The 21,760-nt window shown below is 36.3% G+C and overlaps 1 protein-coding gene across 3 annotated transcripts in view; it reads right to left on the reverse strand.

The window, feature by feature from the left end:
• The window catches only part of LOC149776203 (serine/threonine-protein kinase 16-like), a 42,831-nt gene that overhangs the window by 4,896 nt on the left and 16,175 nt on the right, over positions 1-21,760 (reverse strand). For all 3 annotated transcript variants that reach the window (XM_089942535.1, XM_089942536.1, XM_089942537.1), the window contains exons 5-6: positions 15,015-15,135; positions 1,965-2,060 (exon numbers count right to left, since the gene is read on the reverse strand). In XM_089942535.1, coding sequence (XP_089798661.1) covers positions 1,965-2,060; positions 15,015-15,135 — 217 coding nt within the window. The remainder of the gene's footprint in view (positions 1-1,964; positions 2,061-15,014; positions 15,136-21,760) is intronic.

Below are 21,760 nucleotides of genomic sequence, written 5' to 3' on the forward strand. Positions count from 1 at the left end.
GATCTCAATGATCTGAACCTTTGATCAAGGTAAGTGGGTTTAAACTAAAGCCACTGTCTGGAAACCATTATTTTCTTATTGGACTTACCATGACTGTGACCTCTGAGTGCCAGACCCTAGAATCAACAGATGTTGTTGTTGTTGTGGGGTTTAACGTGGTACATAGGTCGTCCTTGTGGTTATTATATGTGATGATTTCAGGTCCTAACCCTGGGGATGGGGTCTAAAGTAAAATGTAAACATGAGTCTCAAAGGGTGATGCTCTAATGTCCAAACTGAATTCACAGGAATTCAAGACCATTTCTTCTTTTTTAATGATGAGTGCTGGAACCATCTCTGATATTCTTGAGCAACAAGATTTTCAAATTAGCCAATTTGGCAGCCATACTAGATGTAAGATTGGCACCATTTTCATTTAGGGCAAACTAGACACAATTAGAAGTCTTTGGTGAAAACGCGATATCAATATAACCATCAATTCAGGAAAAATTAGTGACACAATTTTCAATACGTTCATTGTGACTGTCATATTTGAGGTAAGATCTGTACCCATTTCATTCATGACCATCTAAAAATCTTTATCAGTTTTCTGTGAAAACTCCATGATGATATGATTTTCCATTTAGATAGAGCAGCAATAACAACATTTTCAAAATGGCTGTCATGTTGCCCATACTGGATGTCAGAATTGGCACCATTTTCATTCAATACAAACAAGACATCAGAAGAAGTCTTCTGGTGAAAACCCAATGTTGATATGACTCTGTATCTAGGAGTAGCAACAATACATTTCGCAATATGGCCACTCTGACCGTACTGGATATCAAATCAGCACAACTTTTATCATGAACAACTAGACACCACAAGAAGTCACAAAGTGAAAACCACATCCTGATATGAAATCCCATTCAGCAAGAGTAACAATAACAAGATTTTCAGCAAGGCTGCTGTGGTGGCCATTTTGAATGTTAGGACGAACTAGACATCATTGGAAGTATTTTAATGAACACCGCCAGGTCAATATGACCATCCATTCAGGAGTAGCAATAACAAAATTTCAAGATGGCTGCTATGGTGGCCATACTGGATGTCAGATTGGCACTATTTTCATTTCAGATGAACAGGACATCAAAAGAAATATTTTAGTGAAAACCCATATTGATATGACCATTCATTCAACAGGAGTAGTGATAACAATGTTTTCAAGATGGCCACTGTCCAAACAGCACCATTTTCATTTAGGAAAAACTAGATATCAGAATAAGTTTTCTAGTGAACAACCCATGTCGATAAGACTTTCCATTCAGGAAGAGTTCTGATAATAAATATTTTAAGCGTGCTGTCATGGTGGCCGTATTGGATGTCACATTGGCATCATTTTTATAAACAACCAACTAGAGATCACAGGAAGTCTGTTTGTGACAATCCTATGATGATATGACCATCCTGTCACCAGGAGTAGTGATAACAAGTTATTCAAGATGGCTACTGTGTCAACCATTATTCGATATCAGAGTGGCACCATTTTCATTTATGACCCACTAGACTCTGTAATGACTTTTGACATTTCTAGAGTTCCATGGCAATTTCTAGAGTTCCATGGCAATCCTCCATGTAGATTAGGTATAGCAATAACAAAACTGATAATGGAAGATGGACAACAGGTCATCCCATAAAAAAAAGTCATTGTAACTGTAATTTTTAGCTCTATTTGGTCATAGACAAATAGACCAATAGAGCTAAAAGTTTACAATTACACTGCATTTTTTAATTATTTACCAAACTCGGAACATGTATTTACAAGAAAAAAAATAATATATGTAACAAATTTTGGGCTATCACCCCTGGGTAATAGTCAAATAAATGGGGCATGAGGGAGGCAATGATAAAAGAGTGTTGAGATTTGTTCTAGTAAGCCACACAAGCAGCTCATTAGTACTATTTTTATTACAGTAAATTCCTACCCATATATCTGACCGCTCATCTACAGTGTCTCCCATCTCTACATTAAATAACTCTGGAGCTCTGTACAGCATAGAGCAGCGCTCTGCAGCTTCATCCTGAAAAAGTAATCATGCACTTGTATAAATAATGTAATCATGTACTTGTATAAAAAGGTAACCATGCACTTGTATAAAAAGGTAATCATGCACTTGTATAAATAATGTAATCATGCACTTGTATAAAAATAATAATTATGCACTGTGTAAAAAAGGTACTCATGCACATGTATACAAATAATAATTATGCACTTGTGTAAAAAAGGTACTCATGCACATGTATAAAAAGGTAATCATGCACATGTACAAAAAGGTAATCATGCACTTGTATAAAAAAGGTAATCAAGCACATGTATAAAAAGGCAATCATGCATTTGTATAAAAATAATAATTATGCACTTGTGTAAAAAGGTACTCATGCATATGTATAAAAAAGGTAATGATGCACTTGTATAAAAAAGGTAATCCTGCACTTGTATAAAAAAGATAATCAGGCACATGTATATAAATGATAATTATGCACTTGTATAAAAAGGTTATTGTTGTTGATGTGGGGTGTAACGTCATTTTTCAGCACACGATAGGCTATACATGGCAGCCAGCATTAATGGTGTTGGAAGAACCCGGGGAAAATCCCAGAAAGAACCACCGACCCACGAGAAGCTATTGGCATGTAAAAAGGTACTCATGCACATGTATAAAAAAATAATTATGCACTTGTGTAAAAAGGTAATCATGCACATGTATAAAAATGGCAATAATGCATTTGTACCCAAATGGTAGTCATGCACTTGTATTAAAATGGTAATAATGCACTTGCATAAAAAAGGTTCCATTGAAAATGTGTTCTTGCCTGTGAATGGCATAATGATGGCACTGCTGATATACCATATTTTCTGGCCTATAAATCGATACTTTTTACTTAAAAGCCGGGTCTTTGTCTCATACTCCAAATCAACTTATATCTGGATTATGTCATTGAAACTGCATCAACTTATAATTGGATTACAGTACCCGGTATGCTATTAAAAGTGCTCTATAACAAGCATAATCGAAAACCGGTCACTTAAAAGTACAAATTCTTGTTAAATTACTATGTCAATAAATTGTTTTAAACTAATGACTGTGTTTACATTTATAAGTTTTATCATTATTTAGTTTAAGTTCTGCATGTATTTTCTTATTTCTCAAACATGAAATAAAAGAAAACAATTACCGGTAAAAAAATTCAAAAAGCTGCATAGCACACTTACAGTCTATACTCTATAGTGTACTGTACTAGTTCAAAGCATATTGTTTGTTTCTAAAAAACAATGATATGAAATAATTTTGTTTTATTCATCCTTTTTAACCATACTCCATTCTTCCTGATCACATTTCAGCAACTGGTCCATTGATATTTGATTTTCCAGTATACTGCTGGACACACGCAAGCAATTATCGGTATAGCTTTTTCCTTAATCTAACTGATCCTACAAAGGGATGTAATCCATATTAACTCAAGCGTTCTATGATTATATATAAAATACCGTAGATTATGCTTTCTAATGAATCCCCTAAATCATATGTTTATAATTGTATTTGACAAAGTTTTTCAAATAAATATAGTTTAAACTAAACTACCATATTTCATGTAATTTTTTGAAAAATTAATTATTCATTTCAGTGTGAAAAAAATTATATGTAAAATAAATAATTATCATTTTGTGGTTCTGACCATGTATGAAAAATAAAAGGATCGTACCTGAACAAATTCTACAGAACACACGTTACTCAACAACCTAACGGTACAAACGTACAAAGTAAACATACATTTTCTGTCTCATTCTGCTCTCAACTCAAAAATCTAATTACAATAAAAATAAAAGTACGGAGAAAAAAAATTATTGTTATTAGTGAATGAGAGAGAGAGAGAGGATTATCTCTCAGTGTGAAAGCTTGTCTGCATTTAGAGCATATGTAGCTGTTATGTTGTGTAATATTGGCAAAAGGATAGCCCGACATGTAAGACGTATCACGTGTTATTGTGTTTTAGTGAGCACAAAATTCAAAACATAAATATCAGTGTCAAGGTCTTAAATGTAGGGCTAGCAAAATGATTAAGATGGTTTGAACATGTATTAGATAAAGGTATTATTTATTGGTAAGTTGTACGCAACGATACCAAGTCCACATTGTCAAAAAATTAAGAGCAACTTGTATTTTTACAGCTGCAATAATCTCATTAACAAATTGCAATTTAAAAAAATGAACTTGAAATCACGTTTTAGTTAATGCACGTGAGCACGACTGCCTGTGTGTGTATGTGCACGCGAGAGAGAGAGATGAAAAAGAATTGTCTGTGTACAAGACCATATTTATTCAGGGCAGTTTTTATTTGCAGCTTTTGCAAAGAGAAAAAAAAGACTGTATTTTGAGTTACCTGATGATTGTGATAATCCTCATGTATTATGACCCTACTATATTCCATTATCAATATAACACTGCTAAATCAACAATTCATTCTTGTTTTAATTTTGATCTACATTGTCACAACAACCACATGGCTATACAGTGTTATTTAGACGGTAATTAAACATGCTTAGCGCTTTGGTTATTCCAGTTGAAACCAGACTAAGGGCAAGAATCCACAGAATAGGTCAAATCCGTGAGGCTCTCTTTAGGGAAATGAAAATCTGTCAATGTGCTATTAAAGCCGTTGTCCATACAGAATTTGTTATAGGACAAGCGATCATATGCATTACTTGTTATTCGAATTCGCCAATAAAGATAATAGAGGCATACATCATTGAATAGATTTGCAATAAAATGTTAATTATATCCAAGTCAAAACAGAACAAACACTTAAAAGATAGTATATATATATATATATATATATATATATATATATATATATATATATATACACAGTATGTTAAAGTATATTAACAAATATTTTCTTTTTCTTTTTCATTTTTAACTTTTCTGTTTTCTGTCTCTTCATTTTCTTCACATTTCTGATTTCCCTATGGATAGTCTCATTTCCCTATTGTTAGTCTCAATGAGTTTATCTCAGCTGCTGAATCTTGTACTCAAGACTGGTTTCAACTGGAATAATCAGGTTAAAGCTTTAGACATTTAATTAACATGTACACAGCATGCACAGCCATGTGACTCTTGTTGCAATGGATACCATAATTATAACAAGCATGGACAGTTTATTCAGCTGTGTCAATTGATAACGGAATAAAGCAGTGCATGTATGTATGAGTAAAATCACAAACATGTTAGCATCGATGATGCAATTTCACAATTGCCGGTAATATGGAATCATACAGTGATACCATTAATATTCATGAAACCGAAAGTTACTAGTATAAAAAACAAAGCCAAGTTATTGACATGGCATTGTCTTATGCTTTGAATTGACTTTGCACGAAGGATGGAAAATTTACAAAATTTGTGAATTTGACTTATACTCCACATTGAATTATAGGCCAGAAAATATGGTATATCTCTTGCAATTACAAGACGAGACAAAATCTGACTGGTTATCTTATAAATCAAGCTGCCTTTAAAGTGTGATCTGTACATATTGACTAGCTTGAATAATATATTTTTCGATTAAAACAGATCTTTCATCAATACTCATCAATAAAGTAGTTTCAACCCATCATTTTTCTGAGTATTCTTTATAAAAAGAGAGATAATGGAATGGAGAATTTTATTTTTGTCTTCTAGAAATAAAGCAAACTCATGTTTATGTGTAAAATAGAATAACTTGAAGAAAGCAAATTTTTTAGAAAATTATGTTTCTCCTAAAATACTTACCTGATCACATCAGCATTATGAATATAAGCCCTACTACCTCCTGAATCCAGCCCTACTGAAAGGCAAAATTGATCTTTCTGTCAATAATATATAAAAAGGGCAATAACTCTTGCCCATTGCCTATCCTTTCCACCTATAGATAGCACCAGTTTTAGCTGAGCAGAGCATCATGTAACAGGATGCTCGCCTTGCAGGGGGATTGGAGGGTATTAAAGTAATGTGATTGGATAGGTATTTTATAAGAAACATAATATTTTTATAAATTTGCTTTCTCCTTCAAATATGTTCCCCAATCACATTAACGTTAGGAAATAGGAATAGATGGAGGGAATGTTAAGCATCCAGGTAACCTTTGACGGGAGAATATTGGATTCCCCATATGAAGGTTACCCCACTCTCCTAACTGTGAGCTGCACAACAAAAGGTCACATGACTTACAAAAAAAGAAAAAAAATAAGATCTTCTAACCACATAAAATTTCCAGGTGAATCCAGTGAAGACTTGCATTGGGTGTTTGTCCAGAGGTTGTGCTGGTGTCACCTGCATCTGGTAGCCACTTGTGTGACTGAATCTACCAGATCCAGAGTTTATCTCTGTTGAGATAAGTCTAGTAGATAAAACTCAAAGGTTTACTGTGCATGCCAACCGACTGCCTCAGTGATATCTTTGACAGAGATAAGATGGTCAAGGCAAGGCTCCCATTGATTACTCTTATCTCATGAACGACTGAGGAAGTGACAGTGTTCTAGTGATATCTCCGATTATGCCGTCCTTATTCACTTCATCCATGGTGGGTGGGCTTGAGGGGTTATGTCCTCTTGCCCAGATTTAACTGGGAGAAAGAGGCATCTTTGAGCTCCACAAACTGGCTTAAACTGTTTCAGATAAGTCTGAGAAAATGTACCAGGTCCTGTTTGAAAGCCTCTTGGACTGTGTCAATACAGGAGAGAGGCCTATAATGACATTTTGAACACCCAATAACAGCAATCAGTAGCTGGTGATGAAACTGGGTTGCGTCATAAGAACCACCAAGCCATCTGATCAAAACTGAAGTTAGATTCAGTCATCAGAGAGGGCATGTAGTTCACAGACTCTGAAGGCCAAAGTACGCTTTATCATGAAACAGGTTTTGAATGAAAGGAGCTTTAATGAGGTCCTGACTGATTTTGTTGGAACTCAGCAAAGTCAGAACAATGTTAGCAATTTAGGCCATATAAAGTCGAAGTTGGACATCAATCAGACAAGACGACTCCCTAACATAATGATGGAATGTGCCCTTAATAGTACCTGGAACCAATCTTTTCTCTTTGAACAACCACAGAAAATGTCAGCTACTTATTACTTATGGGGACAGTGGTACTCAAAGGGATGATGTTCTGGCTTTGCAAAAAGTCCCTGAAAAACACCACTTTCCTACACAAGTCTTTAAAGTGGAGGGCCTTCTTGCTCACTGCAATTCATTCCAAGATAGAATAGATTAATTGTATATGCTGTACGGTTCTCTGGACAAGAACCAAGCATGAAGGAAAAGATGGTCCAGGTTAGGATGGAACACATGGTTTGAAAGTGTTTGAGAAAATTCAGGATCATTCTGGACAGATATATCACTAGATTGAGATGATTGTTAATCCAGAATTTGTCCCAGTGGAGAGGAGCAATCAGAATCATTATTGTACTTCTGGCCCCTCAATATCAGTATAATCTTTGGATCTAAGATTGTTGTCGGTGGAGACCAAAGAGCCACAAACACTTCCAACTGAGAGAAAAACCATCAACAAACCAAACCTCAGGATCCAAGACTGGGGCAATGATGGTTGACAGTTGTAATTCCACCTAGTTGTAAAATGATCACTCTCAGATGCCCCCATAGCTGGCAATTCTGATGAAAGACCAATGGATAGAGGGACCTTTCTGCATGAAGAATCTGTTCCCTCATTGACAGAGAATCATCAGTCAAGACTGAGTCTGCCAGAAATATGTCTGATCTGGATCTTGATATTGTCTTCTGTGCACTGACAGTGTGACTAGAATGTAGAGCAGGAGTGATTTGGTACTGTCCTGTTTGAGATATGTCACCACTGGCAAGTTATCTGACATGATGAGCTGTACCTTGCACTGATGGTCACTCCAAAATTAAAGGCTTTGATAAAAGCATTCATCTTCAAGAGAATCATGTGGAGACTTTTGTCCTATGGACCTCACTTGCCATTGACAGTGTTTTAGTCTGGACCTCTCTAGTCATTGACAGTGTTTTAGTCTGGACCTCACAAGTCAATGACAGTGTTTTAGTCTGGACCTCACTAGTCACTGGCAGTGTTTTAGTCTGGTGGCAGATAGATTATTCAAGCATAGTTGCTTTCATTTGTACACATGGTCCCATCTGCGTGCAGTTGTTAAAAAAGTATTGTTGTCATGAGCCAAACATAGCTGCATCACTGGGTCAGGAATGATACTATCTCACTTGTTACACTGATCCTGTAATCAAGTAGCATGGACGAAGGATGCCTTTGAGATAGCAAGTTCATCTCCAAAGTGTGCTTTTAGAGGCAACCCAGTGAGATAAGATCCACTGCTGCATAGAACAATCTAAGGGGTTGCAGAAATACCCTGGCTGTGATCAATTTTGTGTTGGAAATGGATTCTGCGAGAACAATGTAGACCACCTGAAGGTGGAGAAGACATACCAGTCTGAAGTGGGTGGCAAAATCCATACACAGATGGATAATCTTAAGGGATGGATAAAAATGAGACTTTACCATTGATCAGAAATCTAGATGATGTAAATGGTATTTGAGACCATTCTATCATTTTCTAGAATGGATCTGCTCATATGTTTCTGGAGGATGTCATCCACATATGACATCATGGGAATAGATAAGTAGTATGAAACAGGGAATACATTAAAATGGAGTAGTTTCATGAAGGCCTGAGGATTTAAGATTAATCCATGAGAGAGCACAAAACTAATACCAATTTCCTCTGTATGTAAATCACAGGAATTTCTGTAAGGATGGATGGACTGAAATGTGAAAATATGCATCAGACAGATTAAGACAGATGGCAAATTCATTCGGATGGATGAAGAGGTGGACTGATCTTGCCATCTCCATCCTGAATGGCATCGGCCATGCTAACCTGGAAATGTGGATAGTAAAGAATCTCAACCTACTACTTCTCAACGAGCATATGAATCTCTTACTATAAAAGTGTGTCCCTTACCAAGTCTGATGGTACTTCCATCAGTAATGGACAGAATGAAAAGGGTGGGGTGAGAACCAAAGTTCGTCTGAAACAATCTGGATTTGCTTGGCAAAAAGAGACCAATTCAATGCAACCAAGAGTCAGGTGAATACCAGATAGTTGTCTGTGGGTGGTTGGGGACACGAGTCAACAGTGAGAGAGCAGAGGTGTGGGGGTAGAGAAACTTTGTTTCCAATTTCCTTGACACAACTGTCTCCAAAACTGAAAAGCAGATTGTCTTCATGTATAGGATTGGGATCACAATTGGCTTTTGGAGTTAGCAGGAATCAATCACGTATCTCCTTTTCTCTGGTCCTCATGTCAGGGATGATGTATAAAGCAATATAAGCTGCACAAAAAAATGGAGGAGAAGTTCTTGGACTGTTTCCACAATTCCTCTATTTTGCCACTGAATAGCAAAGGCAATTCAAAGAGAGGTTCATAGGGTCAGGGCGGAATGTGCACTGCAACCCTTGACTGCAAGTTGGAAAAAAAATCACCATAAAAACACCAAGGCCATACAATTGGCCACTATATTGCGAATAAGAGTCAAAAAGGTACGCAGAATGTCTTTCTCCACCACAGATGCGAACAAAGATTGATACAGCATAGTACTTGTCTAAGACTGGAAGATCTGTGAAAGTGGCATCAAAATGGGTCCTATACCAGTGAGAATGGAAAGAAGTTTACTTTCAGAAAAACAGAAGGCTTTGGAATTGCCTGTGCCACTGATCTTGCCAGATAGACTCTGCATTTAATTTGACTGTGGGGCAATTTCCCAAATGCAGGGAAATACAGAAGAATGGGCTGAATTGCCCATTGTCATAACCAAATGAGGCCTTGCCCTGAATCGCAGTGTACAAAATGGGTATTAAACAGACAGTTCGAGTTTGGAAACACTCATAAATTCCTTTGACCACTTTAAAGCTGTAGTCAGTCCTCTCAATGGTGGGATCTGAGTATGAACTATCATCAGGTTTATCCCGACCCTCTGTGTGGGGGCCGTAATGGATGGGATCAAGACTGATATCTGGGTGGAACATTCATGAAGGCATAGATGAAGTGTAACCTTTGTCTACTGACTGTTATAGTACCATCGGGGGGGAAAAGACGTGAGTAAATGGCATAACATATCTGCAGGATAGGTTCCAAACAGATATAGACATTATTGGTGTCACATGTACAGACAGCAGTAAAACACATGAGTCATGAGTTTTCTCGCTGGCTGCATTTATGCATTTAGCATACTTAGTAGTCATGGTTCATTCGGAAACAACAAAGTAAGAGAGAGGGAGAGAAAAAAGGAAATCCATATATTCGTCTAGCATAAAAATCTTCAGAATTATGATTCCAAAATTGTTTTAGTTTGTTATCATTTTTCTTTCAAATACATTGGTATAAAGCTCATTAGAACTTGTGCTGAATAGTGTATTAAATAAAGCCAAAGTTAAACAAATCTTATAGTTAACTGTTAATGTGAGAGACACCCACTATACTAGGAGTGATGAATAAATAGTGTGCATCAGTATGAATTAAAATATGTTCTATTACAGTGTGGATATGGAGAGCCATCAAGTCAGAAAATCTGCATAGGTGAAAGAAGTCACATAATTATGAACACAATTCTGAAAATAATGTAAACCACCTATAGAATCATCCTAAAACATCTGTCAATAACAAAATTCTCAATGGATAGAATTAAAATAGAACAAATCTCCACTTGGTTTTGGGAGAAGTGAATATCTTGTCAGTTCACAAGCAAAGACTTAAACTTGTGCCACCCATTGGTGGCAATGGGAGGTAATGGGCAAGAGTTATTGCCCTTTATATATATATATATATATATATATATATATATATATATATATATATATATATATATATATATATATATATATATATATATATATAAAATCTATATTGGGCTTGTTTTCTTTTAATATTTGATGCTATATTATTGGAAAAACTACTTTATTATCACTGAAAGTAACCGATTTCACGCATCATTGGATATAAGCGCTGATCATGTGCAGTCAAACGACACCTCTCTTCTTTGTTACAAAATGACAGTTTACCTGTAAAACTGATGAAACTGTTGACCAAGTGTAGAATTTTAATTGCCGCATCAATACATGTCATATGATTGCAACACATTTTATATATTGTAAAAGCTAATAAAATTATCTGTAATGGGCATGTTTTCTTTTTATATTTGATGCTATATTAATGGAAAAACTACTTTATTATCACCGAAAGTAACCGATTTCATGCATCATTGGAAATAAGCGCTGATCATGCCACGATCACACAACACCTCTCTTCTTTGTTACAAAATGTGGGTCATTAAAACTTCATGAATATTCGTGAAATTTCAATCCATTCAGAGGAGAGGTAAACAATTCAGTCCGTGCCTGTAGCAGGTTTCTATGTTATTCCTACATAAAAAAATAATCCCTCAAACTTTACGCAGATTTGACCAAAGTTTTGGCAATTTAATAAATTCATGATATATCATCAAAATCGGCATATTCCCAGCTTTATTTTCCTACGAAATTTATATATAGGTAATGTTTTTAAACCAACTGCAACAAGCATTGAATTTGTAAAACATTTGTTCCAAAACTAAACTTATAATTAATTTCGTACACATTGGTATGCCAGAAGAACATGCTAAGATGAATTTTTTTAACAGATTTTTATCATATTAATGCTTGTTGTATGATTTAGACAGTATACAGTCGCAAAATGAACACGCAAAGTGTAGTCTTTTGTCCACTATAAATAGGCTCAAGTTGTCGATGTTGTAAATATCTGAACTGACAAACTGTCATTAGCTTTAAAATATGTTCAACTTTATATTCAATATGTTATTACATTTGTTTAATTTTTGTAATGGGACATTGTCTGATGAAATAATGATAAAAAATCGCATCACTATCAGACAAATGCAAAGTTTTGGCATGACAATTTTTTTTTTACTTTGACGAGTGTATGGTTAGTATACCCATATTATGATGGTCAGTATACCCATATTATTATGGTTAGTATAACTATGTTATTTATTCTACATGTATCACACATTATAACGCCTCTTATTAAATAACTTCCAATTCAGTTTTCCATTGATTGTTAAAATGGTGGATGATGCCCTTAAATGTTATATCAACTTTACAAGAGCGTGCAATACGATTCTAAATGCTCACCTGACGTCAATTATTCATTGTTTTATATTCATAGGATGCAATAATGCCAGAGTAATGCTAATTAGTGGCAGCATGTCATTTGAGACTATCCAGCTTTCTTTCAGTATGTTTGTTTGAACACATCACTTTTCATCTTATGTTTTAGTTTTTTTACGAATGAGTTACAGAACCAAAATTATCAGAAAAAAAGACAAATTTGTCTAGATCATTTCTGTATTCTCCTTTTGTTGTATTTTGATTATTAAAACTAGTGTTAGTGCTTTTCTCTAATATTAATAAGCATATTTTTTCCAGCATTTGTTTTGCACTGTTTTTATAGAGTTTCCGCCTCAGATGCGGGAAGTCGTGGGTTCGATTCTCGGGCCAAGTCATGCCAAAGAACTACAAAAATGGTACTAAATATTTCACTACTTTTTGTAACAGCAGCCGAATCTGATGGCAGAAAAGCATCATTTGTATCAAACCAAAAGAAATTCAAGCTGAACACTGACAAATCTGATCAAATTCTGTTCAGTACTTGTTTAAAAATATTATCCAATTTTGGTAACAGCACCCATATTTTTTGGCTGATTAGTATCATTTATAAACTCTTTGAAGCATTTCATGCCAGAATGCTTTCTGTAATATTTAGTCACATTTTCTTAAGTGGTTTTTGAGAATTTCTTTAAAAGATTCGGCATTTTAGTAACAGTGCCACATATAATGATGACATAAAATCATTTGTAAACATTTGACAGCAACTAATACAAAAACGATTTCAGTTAAACTGGTCAAATTCTGCAGTTACCGAGAAAGGTTATTTAATGTTTTCTCTATCTTCAGTAACGCCAGCCAAAGTGAATCAGCATTATTTGTATAACATTTTAAAGTTCTACAAGCCAAGATGCTTTCAAGCATGTTTTGTCAGATTCTATTCAGTCTCTTTGGAGAAAAAGATATATATAGGTTTTATATGTTTAGTAATGGCTATCATGTCTGATGGCAGATGTGCTTCGTATGATGGCAGATGTGCTTCGTATGATGGCAGATGGGCTTTATATGATGGCAGATGGGCTTCGTATGATGGCAGATGGGCTTCATATGATGGCAGATGGGCTTCGTATGATGGCAGATGGGCTTTGTATGATGGCAGATGGGCTTCGTATGTACAAAACTGAAAGGTCTTATGCCATATCTGATAAAAATCTGTTCAGTGGAATTAGAGAAGTAATTTCCAGGTCTTTCTATTTTTAGTAGTGGTGGTTATATTTGATGGCAGATTAGCATCATTTGTACAAATCTGAAAAACCTTTATTACATAATGCCAAGTCTGGATGAAACTGGTCTGGGGTTTCTGAGAAGCTTAAAACAGATACTGTTGATGGCTGATGGCCGGTTTTTCTTTTTTCATATGGCAGCCATATTTGATGGTGGACTGAAACAAATTTTACCATACTCTGAGCTCTGGAGAAATCATTTAAAGGTTTGTCTATTTTTAGTGCTGGTGGATCAGCCTCATTTGTAAAAACATGGAAGGTCTCTATGACAGAATGCTCTATCTATGCCAAGTTTGTTAAAACTTGTCTGGCAGGTTTTTGAGAAAAAGCTGAACATTTAAATTTTCAATGGATGCCAGACAGATAAAAGGCCGCATCATAAGTTTTGATGAGCTAATAAAACAATTACTAACTTCTGACTTTGGTTGGTGCAAAGATTTATCAACACTAGACAAACTACATTACCAACAGGGCTGCTGGCCTTGGGCAGTTTTGTTTTTCTGGGGCATATAAAGCATTGTAGCATACAAAATCAGAAATAAATAACTGTGCAATGACATCACCAATGATGTCATTCATGGCAAAGGTATAATGACTGAGAATCTATTTTGTCAAATAATATCAGTATTTTTCCCTCATGAACAAAGAATCTTTCGTTTGTGTTCATTTCAAATGAAATTTATGAAATTATATAATAATTTCAATCTGTTAGTTGCCATTGGAAACCTATACATTATTGTTTTTGTTGTTTAACATCATTTCTCAGTGGAACATAGGCTATACATGGCAGCCAGTATAACCGGTAAGGAAGAACCCAGGAAAACCCCGGTAAGAACCTCAAACCCATGGGAAGCTACTGGTATTTTTCACACATTGCCATACTGGCAAAGCTCAAGACTCAAAGCCAAGTAGACAGAGGTGAGATATCAATGATCAGTAAAAGCTAGCACTTTTAGACACTCAGCCACCTGGGGCCCCTTTGAACATTATGCAATAACATACCAATTTTATGTGAATAATGAAAGATAGAAGGATCTACTATAACCCATTTAGTATGCTTGCCATTTGGGCTGAAATAAAGAGCAATTCCAGTTTATAGACTGATGATGTCTGTCCAGGAATCCATCTGTCTATCCATCCATATGGCTGCAACAATGTGGTTACAGACTGCATTTAGGTCATTTTCAAACTATTGCTTGCAGAGTAACATGACTTGGTATGCAAATGCTTGCAGAGTAACATGACTTGGTATGCAAATGCCTGCAGAGTAACATGACTTGGTATGCAAATGCTTGCATAGTAACATGACGTGGTATGCAAATGCTTGCAGAGTAACATGACTTGGTATGCAAATGCTTGCAGAGTAACATGACATGGTATGCAAATGCTTCATGCCAAACAATACAGTCATCAGTGAAAATTAAGTCCAAGTGACCTATGATGGTTTTCAAGCCATCCATGTTGCTATTTGCAGCTACTTTGTTTCAATAAATACTTGTTCATACCTGCAAGCGATGAGCATCTGCCCAACTCTGGATATGGACCCTGGCTTTGGCTGCAGACCCCAAATCCATCAGAACTGGTGTATCATCGTCAGCCAGCATTACATTGGCTGGCTTCAGGTCCCTGCATGGAAAAAATGAAGGTCAAAATATGTGCTTACAAACTTGGAAGGAGATAGGACACAAGCTCTGATTATATGGACCTACAAGTGTTGTCACTAAATGTGTAAGTAGCAGTGGTAGTGCTGGTAATGGTGTGGTGGTGGTAGTGCTGGCAATGGTGTGGTGGTGGTAGTGCTGGCAATGGTGTGGTGGTGGTAGTGCTGGCAATGGTGTGGTGGTGGTAGTGCTGGTAATGGTGTGGTGGTGGTAGTGCTGGTAATGGTGTGGTGGTGGAAGAAATAACTAGAACTCTTAGCGATGTAAACTTCACAAATGGCCATTTTCTACAATTTTTCTGAGCAGGGTTCAACAAATAGTGGAATTTTGTAGACACAAATGTGGGTGTATCCAACAATTTGAGGCAACAGCTCTTTCAAAATCACTGTTTTGTTTTTCTTGGTTTAACAGCACTTTTAAAATTTTATTGGTTACATCATCCAAAGGAAATGAAATCTAAGTGCTTTTCCCAATGAAATACAGAAATAACCCTCTTCCCAGTTCAATATAAAGCACAGATGATCTGACAGTGAAAGAAGATTGTTTTTGCCTTGGAGCAGAATAAAACTTATCATATGTTTCTGCAGGATATCACTGAGCTATGCTCAGGTTTACTCAACTATGGCAGGATGTCTCTGAGCTATGCTCAGGTTTACTCAACTATGGCAGGATGTCTCTGAGCTATGCTCAGGTTTACTCAACTGTGGCCTTAAAGCTACATCCAGCCCCTTCCATGGTCAGATCTGAGTATGGCTGGTTTGAAGGAGCTTTCTCACACTCACTGTGTGATGACTCAATTCTGTCCCCTCTGAAAATGTCACTAGCTCGTCCCTGTAGATATGCTATGAGCATAAAAGGTCTGGCACTGCCAAACTGACAGCTGGTTTGCCTGGCATATGGTCAGCCTAGCAGTATACAAGACAGTCGGGCAATCACTGGTACTGGCTGCTCCAAAGGCCTGGCAGGATGGACAGCGTTCTCACAGAAATCTCTTTCATAGTAAGGGTATGTCACCAATGGTATGGCTAGATGGGCAGAGCTGTCACTATATTCCTGAAAATCCTAGTTAGCTGGACCTATTCAACAAAAAGATCCCCATGATGGAATGGCTGGACAGCCTGTGACAGCTAGATGGCCAGTGATGAAGTGGTTGTATTATGCATCGGTTACAATGGATCCAGTACAAACCAAATGTCTTGCCTTCAGGCCCGAAGGCCATGCTCCAACATACTGGGGACTTACACCCACTGGGCTGAATAAAATGGGAGGGGCCACTCCCCCAGTGAGTTGGAAAAAGGCGCAGAAGTAAGCGAGGATAATAGATGCGATCGTTGGCCTGATGTTAATAATTGAATCATTGTCTCCTGGACAAGATAATGCATCTGTCTGAAGGCAGATGGTTGTACCCTTTTCTACATGACCCTCCTCCCCAGCTGCTGATGTTACTGTGGCTGATGGTAGCAAATGACAAATGGAGGTTGGTCCAGCATTCCTCACAAGACTCGCAATGGAGGTTGACTTGGAATGTATACTGTGATCATCAATGCTATCTTTCCTCGACTTATTCTGTCTTTCCTTCCCTTTAGCTGCCTTCTGGACTACTATAGCCCAACTTCCTCTGACCATGTAATATATATGCTGCATGGCACTGACAATGTATATTTAGTACATACAATACAAGAGACATGGTTGTCTTCCTTTGCTTTGAACTTTTTGCATTGTATGCATTTGAATGTCATTCCCAGTGACACAAGAAGAGAAAAACAAAGCATAAATTAACAATGCAGCTTAATGTTAACTCACTTACAACCATCTTCATTACTGAGGGAGTAAGTGAAAATAGACAGCAACACAAGGTCAATGATAGCGTAGTGTAACCTGGTCTTAAAAAGACGAAGTCCATAAAGGACTTGCGTTACTAATTCAGTTACCATAGTAAACCTATACAAGCACCATGATATTAAAAATTCAATAACTTACAATGTTTGAGTGCTCATGATCAAACCTATATTTATCAGTACAGATGAAACCTGGATGTCAGCTTCTGTGTTGAGGAAAGGATTTTAGCCACAGCATTTTCTGGACCTGCATGTGTTTGAAACATGTGGTTTGAATACTGCACCAAAGAGTCAGGTGCTAATTTTAGTAATGAGTGTTCCAAACTCAAGGCTGTTAAAGGACTAAAATTCCATCAATAAAACAATGTCTCTATTGTTTTTTTCACTTACAACTAAGACAAACTCTCAAAACATTCTTTATCTCCAAACATAACTTATATTATTAACCAATCCTGGTCAGCCAAACCCATATATACTCTATTTTATGTTCACCCATTTCTAGGCTGGTTCCCATTTTCCAATATCATTAGTACCGTGTGTCCTATATTCACCCTTGATTTTCTTGACAGCCCTAGGAATAGTAGTTCAATACATAAGTAAGCAATGTGCATAGTTCTGCTTGTCAAAGATTACATTAGTGAATATTAAATTATATTGCAAGTTCATGTTCACCTAAAGACCAATGGTGCATTTCAGGCAACGTTTAAATATTTGATCTTTATTTAAGAAAATCATTAAAAATAATATTATAATAAAACTGTCTAATAAGAATCATCTTTTTCAATATCACCATTTATCACTCTTCAAATTAATGCTAAAATGTATTACCATCCTGGTCATATTATGTAATTAATGAGTAAAAGGTCAAGGTGACCATCTATATGTACATGTATTATTACAGAAAAAGATATTCAAATGACAAAAATTACCTAACATTCCTCCCAGACATATAATTTAAAACTAAATTAAGGTAGACACAAGACCACAAATATGCAAAATATGAACTTTCAAAACATTCACTGAAAGAAATTAGTGGCATGAAAAGTCATGAGAGGTCATCGCCATTAAGCATGGTGGAAGAGACCTAAGTGATCATATCTCAAGCATTATGTTTCAAAACACAACTAAGAAATATATTGCTTACTATAATTACTCTATAAACTGTAAATTGTATAAATTTTATACATGTATTGCTTCAATATAAACCAAAGTGCAAAACACTCCACCTAACAAAGTCAAATCTACACACTGTTCTGCCTCCCACCTTCTTAGCAACAGTTGATATATCAAAATACATGTTTAATATCCCACTGAAAGTCACTCTTTGGTTTACAAAAGGTATTAATTTTGCTTGTTACCCACAAAAAGAACCATATGATTGCATTTATAGTAAAGTTAATTGCATTTGCATGTGTGGAGTCACTGTGTGGCTGTCTATAGGACTCACAGTACTAATTTAGTTTCCATAGTAAACCTATACAAACACCATGATATTAAAATTTCACTTAAAATCTTTGAGTGCCCATGATCAAACCTATATTTATCAGTATAGATGAAACCTGGATGTCAGCTTCTGTGTTGAGGAAAGGATATGAGCTGCAGTATTTTCTGGACCTGCATGTGTTTGAAACATGTGCTTTCAATTCCACACCAGAGAGACAGGTGCTAACTTTTGTAATATGTATTCCAAACTCAAGGCTGTTAAAGGACTAAAATTCCATCAATAAAACAATGTCTCTATTTTTTTCACTTGCAACTAGGAAAAGCTCTCAAAAGATTCTTTTTCCTAAAACATAGCCTACATTATTAACTAATCCTGGTCAGCCAAACCCATATATACTCTATTTGATGTTCACCCATTTCCAGGCTGGTTCCCATTTTTACATATCATTAGTACCATGTGTCCTATAGGTGACAAAGTCATTCAAATTTGGCATAAACTGTAAACATAATGTACACAACCTGCAGAAGAATGATTGTTCCAAATAAATGCAAAATGAAATTTGGATGGTCCAATTTGAACACTAACATGACTTGGATTGTCATAGGTAGAATGTATGATGTTATCAGTACAGCAGTGATGCTAAAAACTAGCAGCACCTGGTGATGGCAAGATAAGGCAAGAGTTATTGTCCTTTGTCTACATGAGTTAGAAAAATACAATATTTGTCTTTTAATAGGGCTCGATTCACAAGGTAGCAAGCTAATATTTTTAATGTAACATGACTAAGAAATATATCTGAAGGAGAAACAAACGTTTGCTGATGTACCTGTGTGAAACAAAAGCATTCTGATCTACCTGTGTGAAACAAATGCATGCTGATGTAACTGTGTGAAACAAAAGCATGCAATTGTAACTGTGTGAAACAAAACCATGCAACTGTACCTGTGTGAAACAAATGCATGCTGATGTACTCATGTGAAACAAGCATGCAATTGTAACTATGTGAAACAAAAGCATTCTGATGATATTGTGTAAAACAAACGAATGCTGATGTACTCATGTGAAACAAGCATGCTATTGTAACTGTGTGAAACAAATGCATGCTGATGTAATTGTGTGAAACAAGCATGCTATTGTAACTGTGTGAAACAAATGCATGCTGATGTACCTGTGTGAAACAAGTATGCTCTTGTAACTGTGTGAAACAAGAGCATGTTGATGTACTCATGTGAAACAAAAGCATGCTGATGTACCTGTGTGAAACAAAAGCTATTTGATGTACCTGTGTGAAATAGAAGCATGATGATGTACCTGTGTGAAATAGAAGCATGCTGATGTACCTGTGTGAAATAGAAGCATGCTATGGTAACTGTGTAAAACAAAAGCATGAAGCATACCTGAGTGAAACAAAATCATGCTGATGTACCCATGTGAAACATAAGTATGCAATGTACCTGTGTAAAACACGAGCATGCTGATGTACCCATGTGAAACAAAAGCATGCTGATGTACCCATGTGAAACAAAAGTATGCAATGTACCTGTGTAAAACAAGAGCATGCTGATGTTCCCATGCAAAACAAGCATGCTGATGTACCTGTGTGAAACAAAAACATGATGATGCATCCATGTTGAACAAAAGCATGCTATGTACCTGTGTGAAACAAAAGCATGCTGATGTACCCATGTGAAACAAAAGCATGCTATGTACCCATGTAGAACAAAAGCATGTTATTTACCTGTGTAAAACAATAGCATGTGATGTACTTGTGTGAAACAAATGCGTAATATGTACCTATGGAGAAAAAAAAGCGTGCCATGTACCCATGTAGAACAAAAACATGTCATGTTCTTGTGTTAAACAAAAGCAGGCTATGCACCTGTGTAAAACAAAAGCATGCTATGTACATGTATGAAACAAAAGTGTGCTATATACCTGTGTGAAACAAGAGCATGTACCTATGTGAAACAAAAGCATGCTATGTACCTGTGTGAAACAAAAGCATGCTATGTACCTGTGTGAAACAAAAGCGTGCTATGTACCCGTGTGAAACAAAAGCATGGTATGTATGTCACAGGATGAAGCCGGGTTGGGACTGGATTAGGGAAGACACCCAAAGCAATTGCGTTAATAAGATGTTTATTTATAAAAGCAAACTAAATATTAACAAATTTGACACCATTATAAACAAAAAGATAAGGAAAATTATAAAGTTCCTAACATGGAACTATCAACAACAAGTAACTCAACGAGAAAACTCAAACATGAATTTAACGAATGGAATTTTAAACAAACGTGAATTTCGTCCTACCACCGATCAACAAATAAAAGTGTATGATCTACACCCCAATATAAACAAGGTCTTATTAAGCACCAAGGGATATAGGGTTATGTATAAATTTATGAATCTATCACTCATATAACGATGCTGAAATGGGAATGCATGAAATTATGAATCTATCGCTCATATAATGATATTGAAATGGGAATGCATGAAATTATGAATCTATCGATTATATAATGATATTAAAATGGGAAATCATGTAATTTTGCTCAGACAGCAATAGTGGAAATAACAATGACATGGAACATATAATATATATATATATATATATATATATATTTGAAATCCAAGATGCATCTCCGGTTCCACTCGCTCTAGTCAATGGTCAAAGAAGTGCCCATGCATGGTCCGCCCCTCTCAGTCTGTTAAAGGATTCCTCGAGAGCCCTCACATTCAACACAGACCTGATGGTTGCGAAGCCCTGGTCCCTCGCATTGAGAACACCAGTACTCTCTTCCGAACCAATGTCACCAGATACAGCGTACACGTCACAAGAAACCACACAGAGTTCTGTGACTCCACATCACCAAACCATATATAAGGCAGCTCTACAGCTGGAGATTTGCTCCCGTAAAGAGGTAAGCTTCCTGACAAGACTCATTGTAATGTAATTTGTTTATAGAGAATTTGCTCTATATGTATACAAGCTGTGACAGATATGCGCAGCTAGATACTTAGGTTTTCACTGCAGGCAATTTGCACATGTAGCATGCCACTGAATTGTGTTGCGCTCAGTATTTCTAAATAACTAGAGCCGAAAAAATATACCACCCTCGGGTGACGCTGTACGCAGCAACGAAACCCAAGTACATTTTTGATCACATATACATATTGATATAAATCATACACAATTCCGTGACAATATATTTGTTGGAAAAAAAAGCGTGTACCTGTGTGAAACAAATGCGTGCTATGTACCTGTGTGAAACAAAAGTGTGCTATGTACTTGTGTGAAACAAAAGTG

Source organism: Sinohyriopsis cumingii, chromosome 18 (genome assembly GCF_028554795.1).
Source record: "Sinohyriopsis cumingii isolate HCF-2022 chromosome 18, ASM2855479v2, whole genome shotgun sequence".
Lineage (NCBI taxonomy): Eukaryota > Metazoa > Mollusca > Bivalvia > Unionida > Unionidae > Sinohyriopsis > Sinohyriopsis cumingii.